At 39.6% G+C, this 16,863-nt stretch overlaps 1 protein-coding gene across 2 annotated transcripts; it reads right to left on the bottom strand.

Annotated features, from left to right (window-relative positions):
• Window positions 1–8,634: 8,634 nt before the first annotated feature.
• On the bottom strand, window positions 8,635–11,331 carry LOC122065207. 2 transcript variants are annotated; one of them, XM_042629026.1, is made up of 3 exons: window positions 11,112–11,331; window positions 9,585–9,788; window positions 8,635–9,504 (listed from the first exon to the last, which is right to left on the bottom strand). In XM_042629026.1, exons 2-3 carry the CDS (start codon window positions 9,651–9,653, stop codon window positions 9,169–9,171), a joined length of 405 nt encoding a protein of 134 aa, XP_042484960.1. In that variant the 5' UTR covers window positions 9,654–9,788; window positions 11,112–11,331; the 3' UTR covers window positions 8,635–9,168. The 2 variants fall into 2 exon arrangements, with proteins under 2 accessions (XP_042484960.1, XP_042484961.1); XM_042629027.1 differs by lacking the exon at window positions 11,112–11,331 and adding an exon at window positions 9,884–10,648.
• Window positions 11,332–16,863: the final 5,532 nt, after the last annotated feature.

The following is a 16,863-nucleotide window of genomic DNA, read 5'->3' as shown; positions in this document are numbered from 1 at the left end:
GGGTGGGGGAGTATCGGCTAGATTTGCCTGGGTTACTTGAGTGCATGTATCTTGCTTGATTTGAGGGCCAATAATATCATGAAGATGTTATGGTTGGATATGCATTTCCTTGTTTTGAACTTCAGTAGTAACTGTATCTCATAATCATGACCTGATGACTACTTTACCGATGGATGACTGGAGGGAGGGATCCCCTGGTAGTCCTTGCGTACAGATATTCCAGAAATTAAGTTCTTACCATCCCAGTCACTTTTTTCTCCATCACGAATTGGATCCATACCTTCCAGATCTGTTTAATTATCTCACTAAAGGAGTTAGAGAAACACAAAGAAGACTTAAAAAGAAATTTGAGAACTTGAATAAAACCCTATGATTATTGTGGAAAGCTGGTACACGGCTTTCTGTTGCATTTCTTGTTCGAAATTTTCTTTTATCCCTCTTCTGCTGGTTAGTCACATCCCCTTGATATCTTAGGATCTTAACAGAGTGCAACTTGGTCAAGCACTTCTAATGGAAGGTATTGCTAACAGCAATAAGGAAAGGTGGTAATGATTATATGATAAATATTTGGGAACTGAAGATACAACAGTCACATGGTCTGCTATGCGTTTGTGATCCCTGGAATTTGACTTGTGCCCTCTCTCAATAACTGGAATGGCTGCATGAGCCTTCCACATGGCAATAATACAACAATTACAAAAACAAAGCCTTTTCCCAACTAAATGGGTTGGCTACATGGATCTAGGATAGTGAGAGAAAAGGCAAAGGAAAGAAAGGAAAAGAAAAAAAAAAGGGAACATAACAAAGCAACACCAATATGTGGAAATAATAATCAAATTGCTCCCTGTCAAGGAAAATATTCCCTTGCTATTGATGTAGGAGATACTTTACACCATTGCATGTATAAATACATGATAAAGAAGTAAGAACATGCTTGTTTGGCATGAAATTATGAGAAAAGGATCTTTTGTGTCTTTTGCTTGTCTTATTTGTTTTTCTCGAATTTTCTTGAAAAACAAACAGCCTAAGGATTTTTTTTCTTTCCATAACTTGCTTGCTTTGCTTCAATTCTTTGTGTTTCATCTACTTTCCTATCTAAGTTTCCTGTTTGACATTTATTTAATTTGTGTTCCTTACGGAGGGTAGACAAGCTTACTTTCCTAACTAAGCTTGCTGCTGTGGCTGAGCCAACTGCCCAAGTTTCCCAGGAACCACAACATGGGCGAACGGCTTTGCATATAGCAGCTATTGCTAATGATGTTGAGTTAGTCAAGGTAAGACAAATGACTTCCTGGTCTTATGTTCCAACATGCTTTTATGTACCTTGAGAATAACAAAAAAACGTTTCTTGTGAACTTTTTACTTCAGGCTAACAAACTTTTGTCTATTATTTATTTATTGTTTGAGTAGATTATTCTTGATGCTGGAGTTGATGTGAACATAAGGAATGGGCATAATACCACACCTCTTCATGTTGTGGGGGCTAGAGGTGCTAAATTATGTGCTGGTTTGCTTGTCTTTTGGAGCAGATTGTAATTTACAGGTATATCAGTTCTTTGACTATGATTATATCACATAGGTTCTTCAAGTTTTTGTTTCTTATTCCCTCTGCATCCATACTGTTATAAGTTGATGGGGAAGTTTAAGTGGTTGTACGGTGCCTCCTATCATGTCCTGCAAGGCTGTTAGTCCATGTTGTCATTTAATTAATAAGTTCATTTTTACTCAATGGGACTATATTAGAGCATGCTGTTAGTTGTTTGTTGTTTTATTTCTAAACATCAGTCTGCTGCTGAGCATCAAGGGTTTTCATAAAAATTCTTGTTGTTAGAGCTCCTTCATTCTAGTAATTGTTGTTGGCGCAGGCGCCTTGTTGGTGTTGCCTTGATTTCCCCCATCCAATGCCTAGGGTCTTCTAGACGCCGTGACAACACCTAGGATTCCAGGCACCCTTTTCTAGAAGGGATCCTTGGTCGCCTTGATTTCCCCCCTCCAAGGCCTAGGGCCACCTAGACAATGTGACAACTATGCTTCAGGTAGTTATTAGGCACTACTATCTTGAGATTTATGACTGCCAAACAATGATAAAGTGGGGGAGGAGTGGCTGTCTCGGCCAAGGCTTCTCACCCACAGCTATCTCAGCTGTTCTAACAGTTTGACTGCAATATTCTTTTATTCAAATCTGAATTTTAATTGTACAATAGCTCCCCTATTTAAAGAGGGCAGGACCTACCTAATTACAAGCAGTCATACTAGGACTAGGACTAGGACTTACCCTGTGTGGAGATATAGAGTAGTCCTACTACAACTAGGAATGGAAACAAGTCAACAACACTAAACTAAAACCCACTAGGGGAACATAACTCGATGGGCCCAATGGGCCCTTATTTCTAATTAATGACTTAGCCACTTAAGTGGTCTAAGTGGAGATCGATTGGGCCTTCTTGGCTGGACCTTTCTTCCTCTAATAGCTTCTTCCATAATGTGGATCTACATCAATAACCTATCGCTAGAATCACACCAAGGAAAGGTGTTAGTTCCAATAAAACTGAAAGGAAAAGGAGGATCGAGAGAGACCTGTCCATAGTTTCCAGGGAGACACTTGGTCACCTTTTTGGTTCGCCGCACATTTAGGCCCCCTCCAATGCCTCGAATCGCCAACATGCCTTGACAACGATAGATCGGTCCAAGTAGTGTATTGTTTGTAATGGTCACAGAAATGGGAAACAGTAAAGCAGAAAACAGAAGCAGAGAGAAGGAGATTTAAAGGAGAAGAAAGAAGAACAGAAAAGGAAAGGAGGCAGAAAAGAAGGAAAACCAAGAGCTTCACTAAGAGAAGAGAATCAGAATCACAGCGAAAGGGAAGAAGGAGAACCATCAGCAAACAGGCAGCTATCAGGCCACGTGGGCGCACTCAAACAAAGAAACTCAACTCCATTTAACATTTGGACGCCTTCTTCGCCTTAAGGTGGGTGCCTTCTCACCTAAGCACTTAGACAGCCCTCTAACACCTTGGTTCGCCTTGACGCCGTGGCAACTATGACCAGGCCCAAACTGGAACTAATTTAAAGACAAATGTTTAACAAAGAGCAGCCGCAAGCTCAAAGGAGATGAAGATGACCGCCAGCGGGTACCTAGCTCAGAGACGGTGCCTGGAATCCGGTGCCGACCGCCATACTGTTGGCGTAGGAAACTTTCATTGAGCTCTGCATTATGATGTCAGTTAAAGTGCGACTCAGGTAGGAGAATCGAATGGAGATAAAAATCCATGTGTCCCTTTTCTCATGTAGTGGATGATATCCATACTTAGTAAGAGGCACCGAAAATAGAGTAGCAAAGAAAACACAACAGGGAAGAAAGAGTGGGAGGAGCAAAAAAGGAAAGACGAAGGTTTTTGTGTTTTTTTTTTTTTTAACCCACGTTTCTTGCAGCTGAGCAATGCCACTGCTGCAATTGCATAAAACAAGATGATGATTTTATCACAATTTCTTCTCCGCTACCTATTCTGATCGTGATCATCACTGCAAAAATGAAAAAATAGAAACGTGTTGTTGTAGTCCACATGATACAAATCTATAAAAGGGATTTGGGTCTCAATCTAAAGCTATAATAGGCTGGTTCCTTACTCTCTTTAGTTGTCAAGTTCTAGGCAACATTGCAACAACCATGATTGAAGAAAGATGCGGATAGAAACAGGGGAAAGATTTCCTCATTCTTTTTTCCCCTTGATTTCTGATACAAACTACCTTCCCAAATCCCAACAAATCAACGGAAAATCCAGAAGTATGGTTGTTTTAGAGTTTCTCAAAGTCATTGAGTTGAACCCAATACAAAATTTTAAGGTGGTCACCTCCCTCAAAGCAATTACAGCTCCACATATATTGCATAGACATGTGGTTTCACTCCCACTCTGCTTGCCCACTCTGTAGAAACCTCGTTACATTGGAAATTCCTGTTGCAGTTTCCCAATGAAACTCCGACCGAAGTTGCTAGTATGGTATCAGAGACAGAATCAGGGCCTCAATGTGGTATCTATGCCCACCGTGTCACCATGACAAAGATGAAACTCGTTGTTTGTCCCCTTCCTCCTCTCTGCCTTCTTCTTTAGCAGCTTCTTTATCTTCACCCTGGAGAAGACGCTCAAACCTCTCTAGGCACTCATGTCGTTGGCAAAGCTCAATGGTAACAAGGCGCTAATTTTTCTCTGGGAAGGATGAGGTTGCAGACAATGAGCATAGTTCTTATGTTTTGAATAAAGGGCACCTCTTGTAGAAGGTTATTTTGGGCGTTTTCAAATATAGTGCCAACTGACGTCCTCACTTAACAGTCACATGCCAGCGGACTGGTGCTGCTTGTAAGACTTTTTTAAATGTAAACGAATTTAGAGATATATTTCAAATCGTGGGGAAGAGGGTGTCATCGGGGAATAGTCTATGGGAGGGCTGTGTAATTTGCTCTAAAATTTATGTCTATTACCGATTCATATTGACTTCTACTATCCAATCCTAAAACCCTTCTCATTGGTTCTTAATGGCTTGCATTTTACTTCCTGTTCTTCAGCTAGGATATGGATATGGATTTTTCATACCTCCTACATCTCACCACACTTTTTTCTATAATGATGGAGCTTTGAGGGGATTGAAGATTTTTGATTTACCTACAATGTGCCTCAATTAAAAAGAGAAACTTTATATGGTTGTGGGTCTCTACAGTTTGTAGTTTTGTCTCCTTGACGAAGGTTTTAGAAGCCACATTTACTCAGCTCTCACTGTCGATAATCACCTGTAAGGTGCAAGTGATCAAGCCAGAGATAGGTCTCATACACAATATGACGAGGGGACCTACATATGCCGGTAGAGGAGGAAAGACTACGTAGGGAGGCAGTTGGAGATGGCCCACCAGGCCATGAAGCTATTATGAGGAATGCGGCCTTTAAACCAAATGATGTAACTCCAAGGAACAAGAGGACCTTCGGACCAAATATAATCCCAAGGAGAGGCAAAGTTAAACAAGCTAGAAGGAGAGGGGAGCCAAGATATGTTATCCTCTCTTCCCCTATGACCCGGGGGATAAGAGGGAGGGAGGACTAGAGAAGACCAGATTCCATTAGAGATAATGGAGGTGACAGAGGCATTCCTGCTCAAACCCAAAGAGTAGATGGCTTTGGGGGTAACAATAAAGAGGATCCCTATAAGGTGTAAGTGGTCAAGCCAAAGATGGATCAAGGAGCCATTGCCAATAAAGAAGGAGATGGCTCTAATGGCAATGGGCCTATAGCTAAGGATGCTGCGCCAAACCCAAGGCATCTGAGGAGAGGGGCAGACCACAAGGAGCCATTTTCTAGAGGAGAGGAATATAATCAAAAGAGACCAATATGCTGGGATGCTTGGACACGATCTTCCAGATAAGCTTGAGGATGTCGGATCTATTAACCTCTTTGATTCTTCTAAGACCCAGGCCTCCTTCAGATTTGGAAAGGCAAAAGGAGGACCAACTGAGAGGATGACGAAATTTGGATGATTCCTCCCCTTTCCAAAGGAAGGAGCAGAGAAGGGACTCCATAGCCTTGATAATGGAATGTGGAAGAGCACAGACTCCCGACCAATAAAGGTATATGGATTGAAGCACCAATCTATCAAAGACAAGGTGGTCCGCATAAGACAAAAGTTTGCCCCTTCCAAAGCTGGAGCCTTTTTCTCACAAGGTCCAACATGTGGGTACAGTGACTGGTAGACAGCCTAGCAGTGATAAGTGGCAGGCCAAGATACATGATAGGAAAGGAGCTGAGGATGAAGCCTGTAAGCTCAAGGAAGCAGGCTTTAGAGGAATCAGAAACGCCCACAAGGAAAAGGTGGGATTTAAAAAGGTTGATGCGAAGGCCCGAGAGGTTCTCAAAGAACTGAAGGGAAGGCATGATGGAAGAGATCAAGAGCGTATCAGCCTTGGAGAAAATCATGAGGTCATCTACAAAGGCAAGATGAGTGAGCATGAGAGATTTGAATTTGGGAATGGGTGAAATAAGATGAAGGTTGGTTGAAGATTGGATAGATCTGGAGAGCACCTCAACAGAGAGGGAGAAGAGGAAGGGGGATAAAGGACAACCTTGTCTGATGTCGATGAAGGAGGAGAAAAAAAAAGTTGGGCTACCATTAAAAAGGACAGAAGCAAGGGAAGGAGATGACGAAAGCTGAAAGGAAAAACATTTGGAGCAAAACTTAAGAAATGAAGTCTCATCTAATGGAGTCGAAATCTTTGTGAATGTCAATCTTGAGGAGGACAAGATGACGTTATCAGCAATGCTTCTCCCAACAATGAAAGCGGATTCAATGACCAGCTAGAGGCGTTTGGCAAGGATTTTGGCTATGAATTTGTACAAAATACTGCATAGGAAGATTGGCCTGAAGCTTTCTTAGTCTTACTTAGTCTTATTGGTTGCTTAAACCTCCTCATTTAACCACCAAGTCTCCCTAGAGCCTAGCAGAATGACATTTTCCTTTCAATACACCCAAAAACATCTGTAGCAACCTTTTTAATACTATAGTCACCTTGTTCAACATCGCATCGATGTCTCCCTCAAAGTCACACTTTCATTGTTTGACCACTTTATCAATTAATGATTCCAAAGTATCTCCTTTTAAGCTCCAACACGCTATCCTAGGGGAAATACCTCACCTTTCTTATGTCTATGCGCAGTGAGGCACATATCCATCATCACTAATCTATATTATGCGGTCATGTTATCCCATGGTGTAACCTTACAGTCCTTACATAACAATCTATCGGACCTTCTAGTTAGATTGAACTTTATTTGGCCACAAAGCCAACTATGACGCCCAATTCTGAAGGTAACTAAATGATCCTCTCTCTTTTCAAAGTAAATATTTATAATGGATAAATCATAAGCCGTAGAAAAATCTAAAACTAAGATCACCTCCTCATTTCTTTTTGTAAAACCATATCCTATGTACACCTTCATAGCCTCTACAATCTTCTCCAGCATGGCAACATGTCCATTCAGATCACCCCCCTATAATAATCTTCTCATTGACTAAAACCTTGCACTAAACTATACATTTGTTCCCAAAATTGCAACTTACTACTTTCATCCAATCCTACTTGAGGTGCATAAGGGCTAATTATATTGGCAACTTCTTTCAAAAACATAAGCTTAATGGATATGATCCCATCGTTGAATCTTTTAACATCCACCACATCATACCTTAATCTCTATCCACTACTATGCTCACTCAACTTCTATTACTTTTATCCATTGTATACCAAATTTTAAAGTCGTCCAACTCCTTAGCTTTTTAACCCTTCCATCTAGTCTCTTGAATACATGCTATGTTAATCCTTCTACTCCTCACATCGTCTATCAATTCTAGACTTTTACCCTTTAAAGATCCAATGTCCCAAGATGTTAATCTAACCCTATGCTTTTGGACTAGCTTCTTCACCTACACTCGTCCACGATGCGAGAACCCTTGCCTACTTTTCACTACATCCAAGCGCCGAAGTGGCTTAAAGGGAACACCCTAGCTAACCATTGCTCACTTTTCACTACAGTCCTATCATGGTGTAGCACGTCGCTTCTTCTAGCAGGGACCAGTAATATCAATAAAATAAGGGCTGCAATTCGCAATTCATTCGGATCGGGAAGAAGCAGGGCAGAGGATGAGATAGAAGGGGATGGGAAGGCTTTCAACTAGGACAGCAAGCTCGAAGCTGAAAGTGGCGGACAAACACCCTAGCATAACATTGGTAATCTAAGGTTGTAGAATCCATGTAAAAGGGTTTGGCTCAGGTATTTTCCAGTGCCAATTGCCGACCAAATGCACCAACCCTCTTTCATTTGGGATTGGGACCAGCAGCAAACACTGACGGAGTTGCCTTATATCATTCAACCAGCAAAATTAAAACTTAATGATAGGAATGTATTCAGGGGACTTACCAAATGAGATAAGATCATAATGCAAATCAGACCTGAATAGAGCCTGTCACCAGAAATCAAAATGAGAATAGGAGAGAGATGTCCTGGGTGCTGCTGTTTCTGTTTCAAGATCTAGCGCCCTAGCGGCGGGACTTGCCAAATGAGATAAGATCATAATGCAAATCAGACCTGAACAGAGCCTGTCACCAGAAATCAAAATAAGAATAGGAGAGAGATGTCCTGGGTGCTGCTGTTTTTGTTTCAAGATCCAACGCCCTAGCGGCAAAGTTTATGTACTTTGAACGGAGTTTACACGAAGAGGATAAAAGAATAAAATAGCTGCAACCTGGGTTTTCCATAGCAAGGTTTGATTGGTTTCACCACCAGTTGACACCTTGAATCACTACAAGGCAGGTCACTGCTTCAAACAGCAACAAAAGCTCAGCCTTATCCCAACTAAATGTGATCAGCTACATGGATCCTTGCCCTCCAATCAGTTGTACTTGACACAATGTCAACTGCTTCACCATAGCCAAGAGGATAAATTCTGTACAGTATAAATTCAGGGCAGCAGTTGCTGCCCTGAATTTTATTTATAGCATAAACTAAATATAATTTTAAGAAACTATCGTACCCACTAGCCATTCCCATTACAAGTAGTCCCTTCCTTTATTGTAACTCTAAAAGAAGATAACAGCTCAAAATTGAATCAAACAACTTAACTTTAACCAGTGAACCACCGGTTCAAGAATTGAACATAATTAACTTAAAGGAAAACAATGTGGACCCAAAAGAAGTCCCACGCATGGTGTGGACTATACCTTGTACAATAAGTTACTCAAACAAGGAAAGAAATAACAAACCTAATTAATGCTAGATCTAGTTAGTAACTGAAATAGTAATAAGATCTACTTAATATCTCTTAAAACAAAAATAGAAACAAACTCTCCTTCTCCTCTACGCAAGTCCATAACTTGTATACCGAAACATCTCCACGCAAGGCTGGAATAGCCCCTAAGGGTGATGAGCAAATCGGTTATGCACTCCGGTAGAGTGCTCTCTCCCCCCCTCCCTTTATGTCTTTATTTATTTTTAATTTCTGAGCCAAGAAAAATAAAAATTTATGTGGTTCATTTGTGTCAAGTTTCTGAAAAATCTGTGGTTCCGAGTCTTCATCAGCCTAAATCACCAACGTTTTGGGTCTCCCATACCTGAAAGTACCGAAAAAAAGTTGAGGCTCAGTTTTGACCCTCATCAGAGTCACTGCTCTCCGATCCCTCGGCGGCAGCAGCAGCAGCAGCAGCAGCAGCAGTAGCAGCATCCTCACTAGGCCCCGCCGCCACATTGGCACCAGCGTGAGCAGGATATTTTTCATAGGTCGCTCTCATCATTTCTATTTCCAATATCTCTGCCATCACCAGCAAGCAATCAACTGCTCCATCCTCCATTTCAGCTTCGATGTCACACCTGGCATTTGTCACCAGATCCCGTTCAAAGAACTCCAAGTCCTTTAGGAGAGCGTTTCGCCTCTCTTCCCAAGGTAAAATTTCTTTCTCTAATTCAGTTATCTGGGACTGCATTAAAAAAGTTGTATATAGATTTAGTATAATAACAATGTAATATATGTTGTTAATGTGTTAAACTTGTTTATTACCTGTATACTGTGTGCTTGATTGTCAAAGAAATTTGCTTCTTTGTCAAAATTTGCCGACCTTTCTTGCATGATACATTATTATAACGTCAGTTGTTGACTTGGGGTTTATTCAATAGAAGGGGGAAAATATACTTTTAGCTTCTTTTTTCCTTCAGTAATTCTTCTGTACTCATTGGCTTATTCAGCAGCTTTGTGGAGACTTCTCTGTCAAATAAACAAAAGATTATATATCTTTATATATATATATATATATATATATATCAGAAACATAATCAAACATAAGCAATAGAAATTCTTACCCAATATTTCTTCAGTCATGTTCTATAACCTTGTAACTGTGCAATCGTTGCATGTAAATCTTGGATCCTGTATGATTAGGGGTGCAACAGGGCCGGGTTGGGCCGGGCTTCTTAAAACCCTAGCCCAACCCTGAGTTCCTTTAACTGGGCCCAAACCCGCCCTGACCCTTACTCAGGGCCGCAAAACTTCAACCCAGGCTCAACCCTTCAGGGTTCAGCCCAACCCTTACCCTCCCTAATTGGCCCTGATTTTTCAAGGTCGAGCCAGGATGATCCTGATTGGCACTGACCCTGGTTTGTCATTAAGGGTTGGGTATACCCTGACCCTGGTTTGCCATCAAGGGCTGGGTATACCTTGACCCTAACCTTGCAAAATATGAAATAACTAAAAAATAAAAAATATTCATAATAAAGAGGAGATAAAAACACAAAGTCATAAATTACTCGTCATGATGAGAACATCATAAAGCAAAATTCAAACAATACAAATAATTCCACCTATTACGATAAACAAAGAGGAAATCATCCTAAGAAAGCAAATAATCAAAAAAATTTCCATTATTTGTCATGATAAACAAAGAGATCATCCTAATAAGGCAAACAATCTGAAGATCTCAAAACCATTGTCATGTTAAACAAAGAGAAGAACATCCTAAGAAAACAAAAATCTAAAGTCAATATCAGGGGCAAAAACCAAAGCCGGGTAAGTCCAAAACTAAGGCCTAAACTCAGGGTAAAAAAATCAGGGTTGGGTTCAGGGCGGGCTGGGCGGGCCAAAGATATCAACCCTTACCCACCCTGACCCTGACTCGGGGTCAAAAATTTCGGGGTCCAGCCGGCCCTCAGGGCCAAAATTTAAAAAAAATAAAATAAAATAAGCATATATATATATATAATCTTCTGTTTATTTGACAGAGAAGTCTCCACAAAGCCGCTGAACGAGCCAATGAGTACAAAAGAATTGCAGAAGGAAAAAAGAAGCTAAAAGTATTTTTCCCCCTTCTAATGAATAAACCCCAAGTCAGCAACTGACGTTATAATAATGTATCATGCAGGAAAGGTCGGCAAATTTTGACAAGCAAATTTCTTTGACAATCAAGCACACAGGATACAGGTAATAAACAAGTTTAACACATTAACAACATACATTACATTGTTATTATACTAAATCTATATACAACTTTTTTAATGCAGTCCCAGATAACTGAAGTAGAGAAAGAAATTTTACCTTGGGAGGATCTAGTGACAAATGTCAGGCGTAACATCCAAGCTGAAATGGAGGATGGAGCAGTTGATTGCTTGTTGGTGATGGCAGAGATATTGGAAATGGAAATGAAAAGATCGACCTATGAAAAAAATCCTGCTCACGCTGGTGCTAATGTGGCGGCGGGGCCTAGTGAGGATGGTGCTGCTGCTGCCGCCGCCGAGGGATCGGACAGCAGTGACTCCGATGATGCTCAAAACTAAGCCTCAACTTTTTTCGGTACTTTTAGGTATGGGAGACCCAAAACGTTGGTGATTTTACTTTTAGGTATGGGAGACCCAAAACGTTGGTGATTTAGGTGATGAAGACTCGGAACCACAGAATTTTCAGAAACCTGACACAAACGAACCACAGAAATTTTTATTTTTCTTGGCTCAGAAATTAAAAATAAATAAAAACATAAAGGGAGGGGAGAGAGCTCTCTACCGGAGTGCAGAACCGATTTGCTCATCACCATTTGCCGATTCACCACCGATGTAGGATAAGAGGGTTTAGCAGATCTGCTGTTTTTTAGCGTATACCAAACATTCCATGGTGAAGTTTCTGTGGATGGGGTCGAAGCAATCCAAGCAAAGATGACGTCAGTATTTATGGGCGGGAGAAGGGATTTTTTTTTTCTTTTCTGTAAATGGATTTTTCTTTCATGCTGTTACCATTTCAAATTTCAAGTCCCAAGTGGAATAGAATAGTTTCCTGCTATGACATTTCTATCCCTCATCAGAAACAAAATGACATTTTCATCCCGTAATAAAGTTGGAATCAAGGGTTAATTCTTGTAAATAAAAATGAAGACATTCAAGCGTCAAGACCATAGTTAGTAAGTTTGGAAACGGCATTAATATAGGAATGGATGCATACAACAATTAAATGGATTATACGGTAATAATACGCTTAAAAAAATCTGGTGCAATAAAACATGTACGGCAATGATACGGCATGCGTTTAATACGTGTTTAATACAGTTGCTCTATAAAAATTTGGGAGTCAAAATCCAAGACCAAAAGTGATTGTTTGAAACTAAATTATAATCTATCATGCTTTTACATACACTAAAATCTAATTTGATTTTCCAATTTGAAATCATTTCCCATTCTTTTGAATTTTCACATTTAATTTTAGTTACGTTTAACCTCTAAAAGGGTATGGTAGAAATAACAAAGAAGACAATCAAACCTCATCTCGTCTTATAACTTTTACATGTTCTCTTCTTCTTTTTGGTATGAAAACAAAGTTTACGAATATGGAGAATAAGTGTTTGCAATTGTTCATCCCATATATGCGCTTGAATTTTCTTAAAATTTCCATGGGGGTACAATCTAAGACCGGTCACGGATCAATTTCATGGCTCAAAAACCCCCTCCCTTCAACTTCTTTGATTTCTCTAATGCAATATTGCAATAACATATGGAGGAGAACACCTGTGTCATTTCCATCTTTCTAATTCTTCACATTGTCCGACTGCAACTATGTTTGTAAATAATTTTTGGACCAATTCAAATGATGATTGTATGCTAAATTTCCTAGAAAAGTTTTCATTTCAACCCCTTTTAGAGAATCCCGCCCATGGCCATCTTTGTCCATGTGAGTCATCTCTTCTGAATATTTCTTGCTTCTCGTTAAAAATTATTTGCAAATGCAATCTCCCTCGATTGGATTTTCAACTACCAATGGGAAGAGAAACGGAGAAGAAGAAGGGTTGATTGGGTTTTCAACAATCGATGGGAAGAGAAATGGAGAAGATAATGAGAACAGGGGGTATTGATGTCCTATTGCCCTAGGTTACTCGCCGCCGAGAACGGATATGGAGGAGAAGGGGTCACTAGGTCAAGGGTTCCTCCTTTTTTTGGTTTAATTAGATAATGAAAGAATAAGGGTTATAGTTTGGATCGATTAGGGTTTATGATAGAAGACAAGGGTCGGGAATCTGGATTTGGCCCATTTGGTTTAATCTCTTTTTTTTTTTTTTAACCCAAAAGTTTTATTGAGTATGTAACGTATTATATGAGTATTATTCATGTATAATACAATTAACCTTAAAATCCACGTATTAAACAGCTTTTTTGAATTGATACGCCAAATTATGAACTTTTGAATTAAACGTTCGGATGCGCGTATTTTGCTAACTAGGGTCAAGACACAACCTGCCCCGATTATCCTCCCGTAGCTGAAGTAGTACGATTCTATACTAGTCAAAACATAGATTCTGATGATCCAGATGGGAATCACGTGGGCATTAATCTCAAAAAGCTGATACTTACCGATTCAAATCGGTTATCAGTATTTTTTTTGAGGATAAAATCGTAAGAAAAATGTTTTGTATCTAACACTGCATCCGTGTGAAAGATTAATTACCCCAAACATTCACGGAGATTTGTATCTGACACTGCATTCGTGTGGAGATCCATGTGGGAAGCCATTGGAGAGGGAGGTTGAAGATGGCGACGACGGTGAGCTATGTAGCTTCTGGGCCGCAAGAAAAACAGAGAGAAAGAGAGAGAGAGTTGTACATTCCGTAAAGTCCCACTGGGTGGGAGAATTAAGATGAAAAAAATTACATGATTACCCACTTATGAGTTTCTCTTTACAAAATTATCCACAAAAATTTTTTATTAACAAAAATACCCAAAATTAGGTTTGGGTTTATAAAATTACCCACCCAAAGTTTCGGTTAACAAAATTGCCAAAAATCAAGTTTGGGTTTACAAAACTACCCAAAATAGTGATTCTTCATCTTCTACATATAATCATGTATTTTTTTATCATTAAAACTTTGAGTGGGTAGTTTTGTAAACCCAAACCTAATTTTGGGTATTTTTGTTACCTTAAACTTTAAGTGGGTAATTATGTAAAAGGAAACCTAATTTTAGTTATTTTTGTTAACTGAACCTTTTGGTGGGTAATTTTGTAAAGAGAAACTCATAAGTGGGTAATCATGTAATTTTCCCATTAAGATGCCACATGAGCCAACAGGTATTACAAAAACCTTAAAGTTTGTGACTTTGTATGGTAGTTTACCACCCCAGGCCCACGGCAACCAAACGACCATTATTGGCATTTTCACAGAAAACATCCCATTTTCCCACCCTGTTTATTTCATCAAACGAACTGAGCCAAAGAGAAAGGCGGGAGAGTGGGAAATGGAGCAGAGGCTACTGAGCAAGGTTTGAGAGCTTGGTATCGAGAATGAGATTGGTCAAGGTTTGTTATTTATTCCGATCACCCAATATCAGATAGAAAGACCCATTGGTTTCAATTTAAAAACCAATGTTTTGATTGTTTTACCTTTCATTCGTACCAATCCAATAATATGGCATCAGCCAAGAATTGGGATTGAGTCAACAAAATTCCGATCCCACCTAATCGATTCCAATTTATTCCATCTGATCCATATCCTCAAACCATGCTATTGAGTGAATGATATGGATGGGGATATGGAGCCAGAGAGGAAAGGGACTAGGGAGAGGAAGAGCAGCGAAAGTTGGACAAGGTGGGAAGTGGAAGGAAGAAAAAGATGAAGCATCGTTCATAAAATTGCACTTTTTTACCCATCTTCTTAACATATTGACCAATACAAAAAAGGGATAATTACTTAGACACCCCATGTACTATGTGGCCAGATTGCTTGACACTTGAAACTATTGTCAAGTTTACCTGAAGCCTCGGGAAACCTGATAGTGTTAAACTAATATCAGTGGATAAATGAAAAGACCATTTTACCCTTGGGAGTTATTCACCTTTCAATTTTTACAAGGTTGAACAAGAAGCTTGGCTTGGTAGTGCTCCATATCCATCACAGGTGAAGGTGATCAGCCTCTATGACTAAAGAGAACCCATTCTCAATTGAGAGGAGCAATATAACAAGAAGAGTCTAGTAAAGGAAGGAAGAAGGAAGAAGAAACCCAGAAAAAACATCTTCACCACAATACAAACCCACACACAATGAGAAAGGGATTTTTTTCTCACAAGACACCAACTAGTTTACTTGTCCAACTTGCTAACCACTTCCTTGTCTCTTGCATTATAAATTTGAGAAGAAAAAATCAATAAAATCTATCCAAAAACTAGCCTTCACAAGTTGAACCTCTATCCAAGTAATACAAAAAAGTCGAAACTTCTAGAGAGAGAAAACCAAAGGTTGAGGCCATCTTCCCCTAAACCGGGAGAATTCAAGAAACGATACACCTTCATTTCAGCATGGGCCCACACTTTTTTACCTAAAACAGGGGTTAAGCTCAGGTATAATTCCTTACTCAGTTAATAAGATATAAACGTTTTATTTAGATTGTGGTAGTGTGCATATTAAGTAATTAAATCATGCATGCAGTATAGGAAAAAATAAGTGGAAGATGTTTATTCTTAAACATCTAGTAGGAAGACTGGTCGAACCGGGTGGATTGGGTGCATAACACCTTCCCAATTCCATAACCTTATACTAATCCCATTCTATGAACCATACCAACTTCTAGGCCCTCTCCTTAGTGATTGGGCCCACCTTCATATCCTAAGTCTTCAACCCTAAGTGGCGACTCTAACTCATTATTCTTGCATGATCCCCAATCCTCCAATATTGGACCATTTAGTGACATACCTCTATAAAAAATTGGCACCTTTTGCGAAATAGGCCCTGACATATCTTCTAGCGGGGATGCGGTGACGTGAGGCCCACAGATGTCCAAAAGAGGGTCTAATTCTAGCCATTACCCTCACAGCCAGATGCTCAAAATATTCAAGTCAATAACTAGATATTCTTTCCTTGTATGTCAATACACGTTTTATTTGATACGAGGTTAACATACTCAAGTTTGAAGGTCAGAAGCCAACCTTGTGGTCACAAGCCAAGGTTTCCGATACTCATTATTTTTATAAAATATATGGATGAAATTTTCATTCACCCACCCGTCACCAATCACTATTATGATCTCATAACTATTTCCCATCCAATTATGAAAAGTGATGGGCGAAGAGATTCTACCTTTACAACAAGTCAAGGAAAATTGGGTCATAAAATACACCTCAAATACTTTTTCCGCATTGATGAGTGAATTAGCATGTGATTTGTGCTTTTTTTTTTTCCTAGAAAAAACCATTACTTAGATAAAATTTACATATCGACACTTAGAGCTCAGCACTTTGTGCGCCCAAGTTTTCAAAAGACATGTATATAGAGAATTAGTGACAAGACATTGGGTTTTATAAAAAAAGACGATCCATGGTCAGCCGCCAACCAAAAGTAGGCCAAGGCCAATTCAAAAAATAATCTACAGAGATGAGGCTATTAAGTTCAGGTAAGTCTGTTTAAAATTCTTTCAAAAACACCTTTGATTTCAAATTTCTGGAGCCCGATCAAAAGTCCCATTGTCGTAGCATCAGTACCCTCTCTTGTCATGACAAAATGAACAAGAGAAAGTAAGCAACCGGTATGAGAGAAAACTGATAGTGCCCATCCAAAAATGTTTAAAGACTTATCGATAACAGATGTTATAAAGATAGTGTTTTCAGGATGTCCTATTGAGATAGGACTTGGTTTAGGTGGGGAAACCAATGGCTGTTGTATGGGCCTATTGTTAGGAATGTGCTGTAATTTCGTTGTCCGATGGTGCACTTGCTGGATAACAATGCATAGTGAAAGGGATGTGATCCCTAAAGTAATCCTGTTTCTATGCATCCATAAGAAATAACAAGTAATAATTAGTACAATAAAAAAATAAGTTAAGTC

This window comes from Macadamia integrifolia, unplaced genomic scaffold, assembly GCF_013358625.1.
Source record: "Macadamia integrifolia cultivar HAES 741 unplaced genomic scaffold, SCU_Mint_v3 scaffold1922, whole genome shotgun sequence".
In the NCBI taxonomy this organism is placed as follows: Eukaryota; Viridiplantae; Streptophyta; class Magnoliopsida; order Proteales; family Proteaceae; genus Macadamia; species Macadamia integrifolia.
Note: the sequence above shows the minus strand (reverse complement) of the source record. Positions and strands in the feature narration are given on the sequence as shown.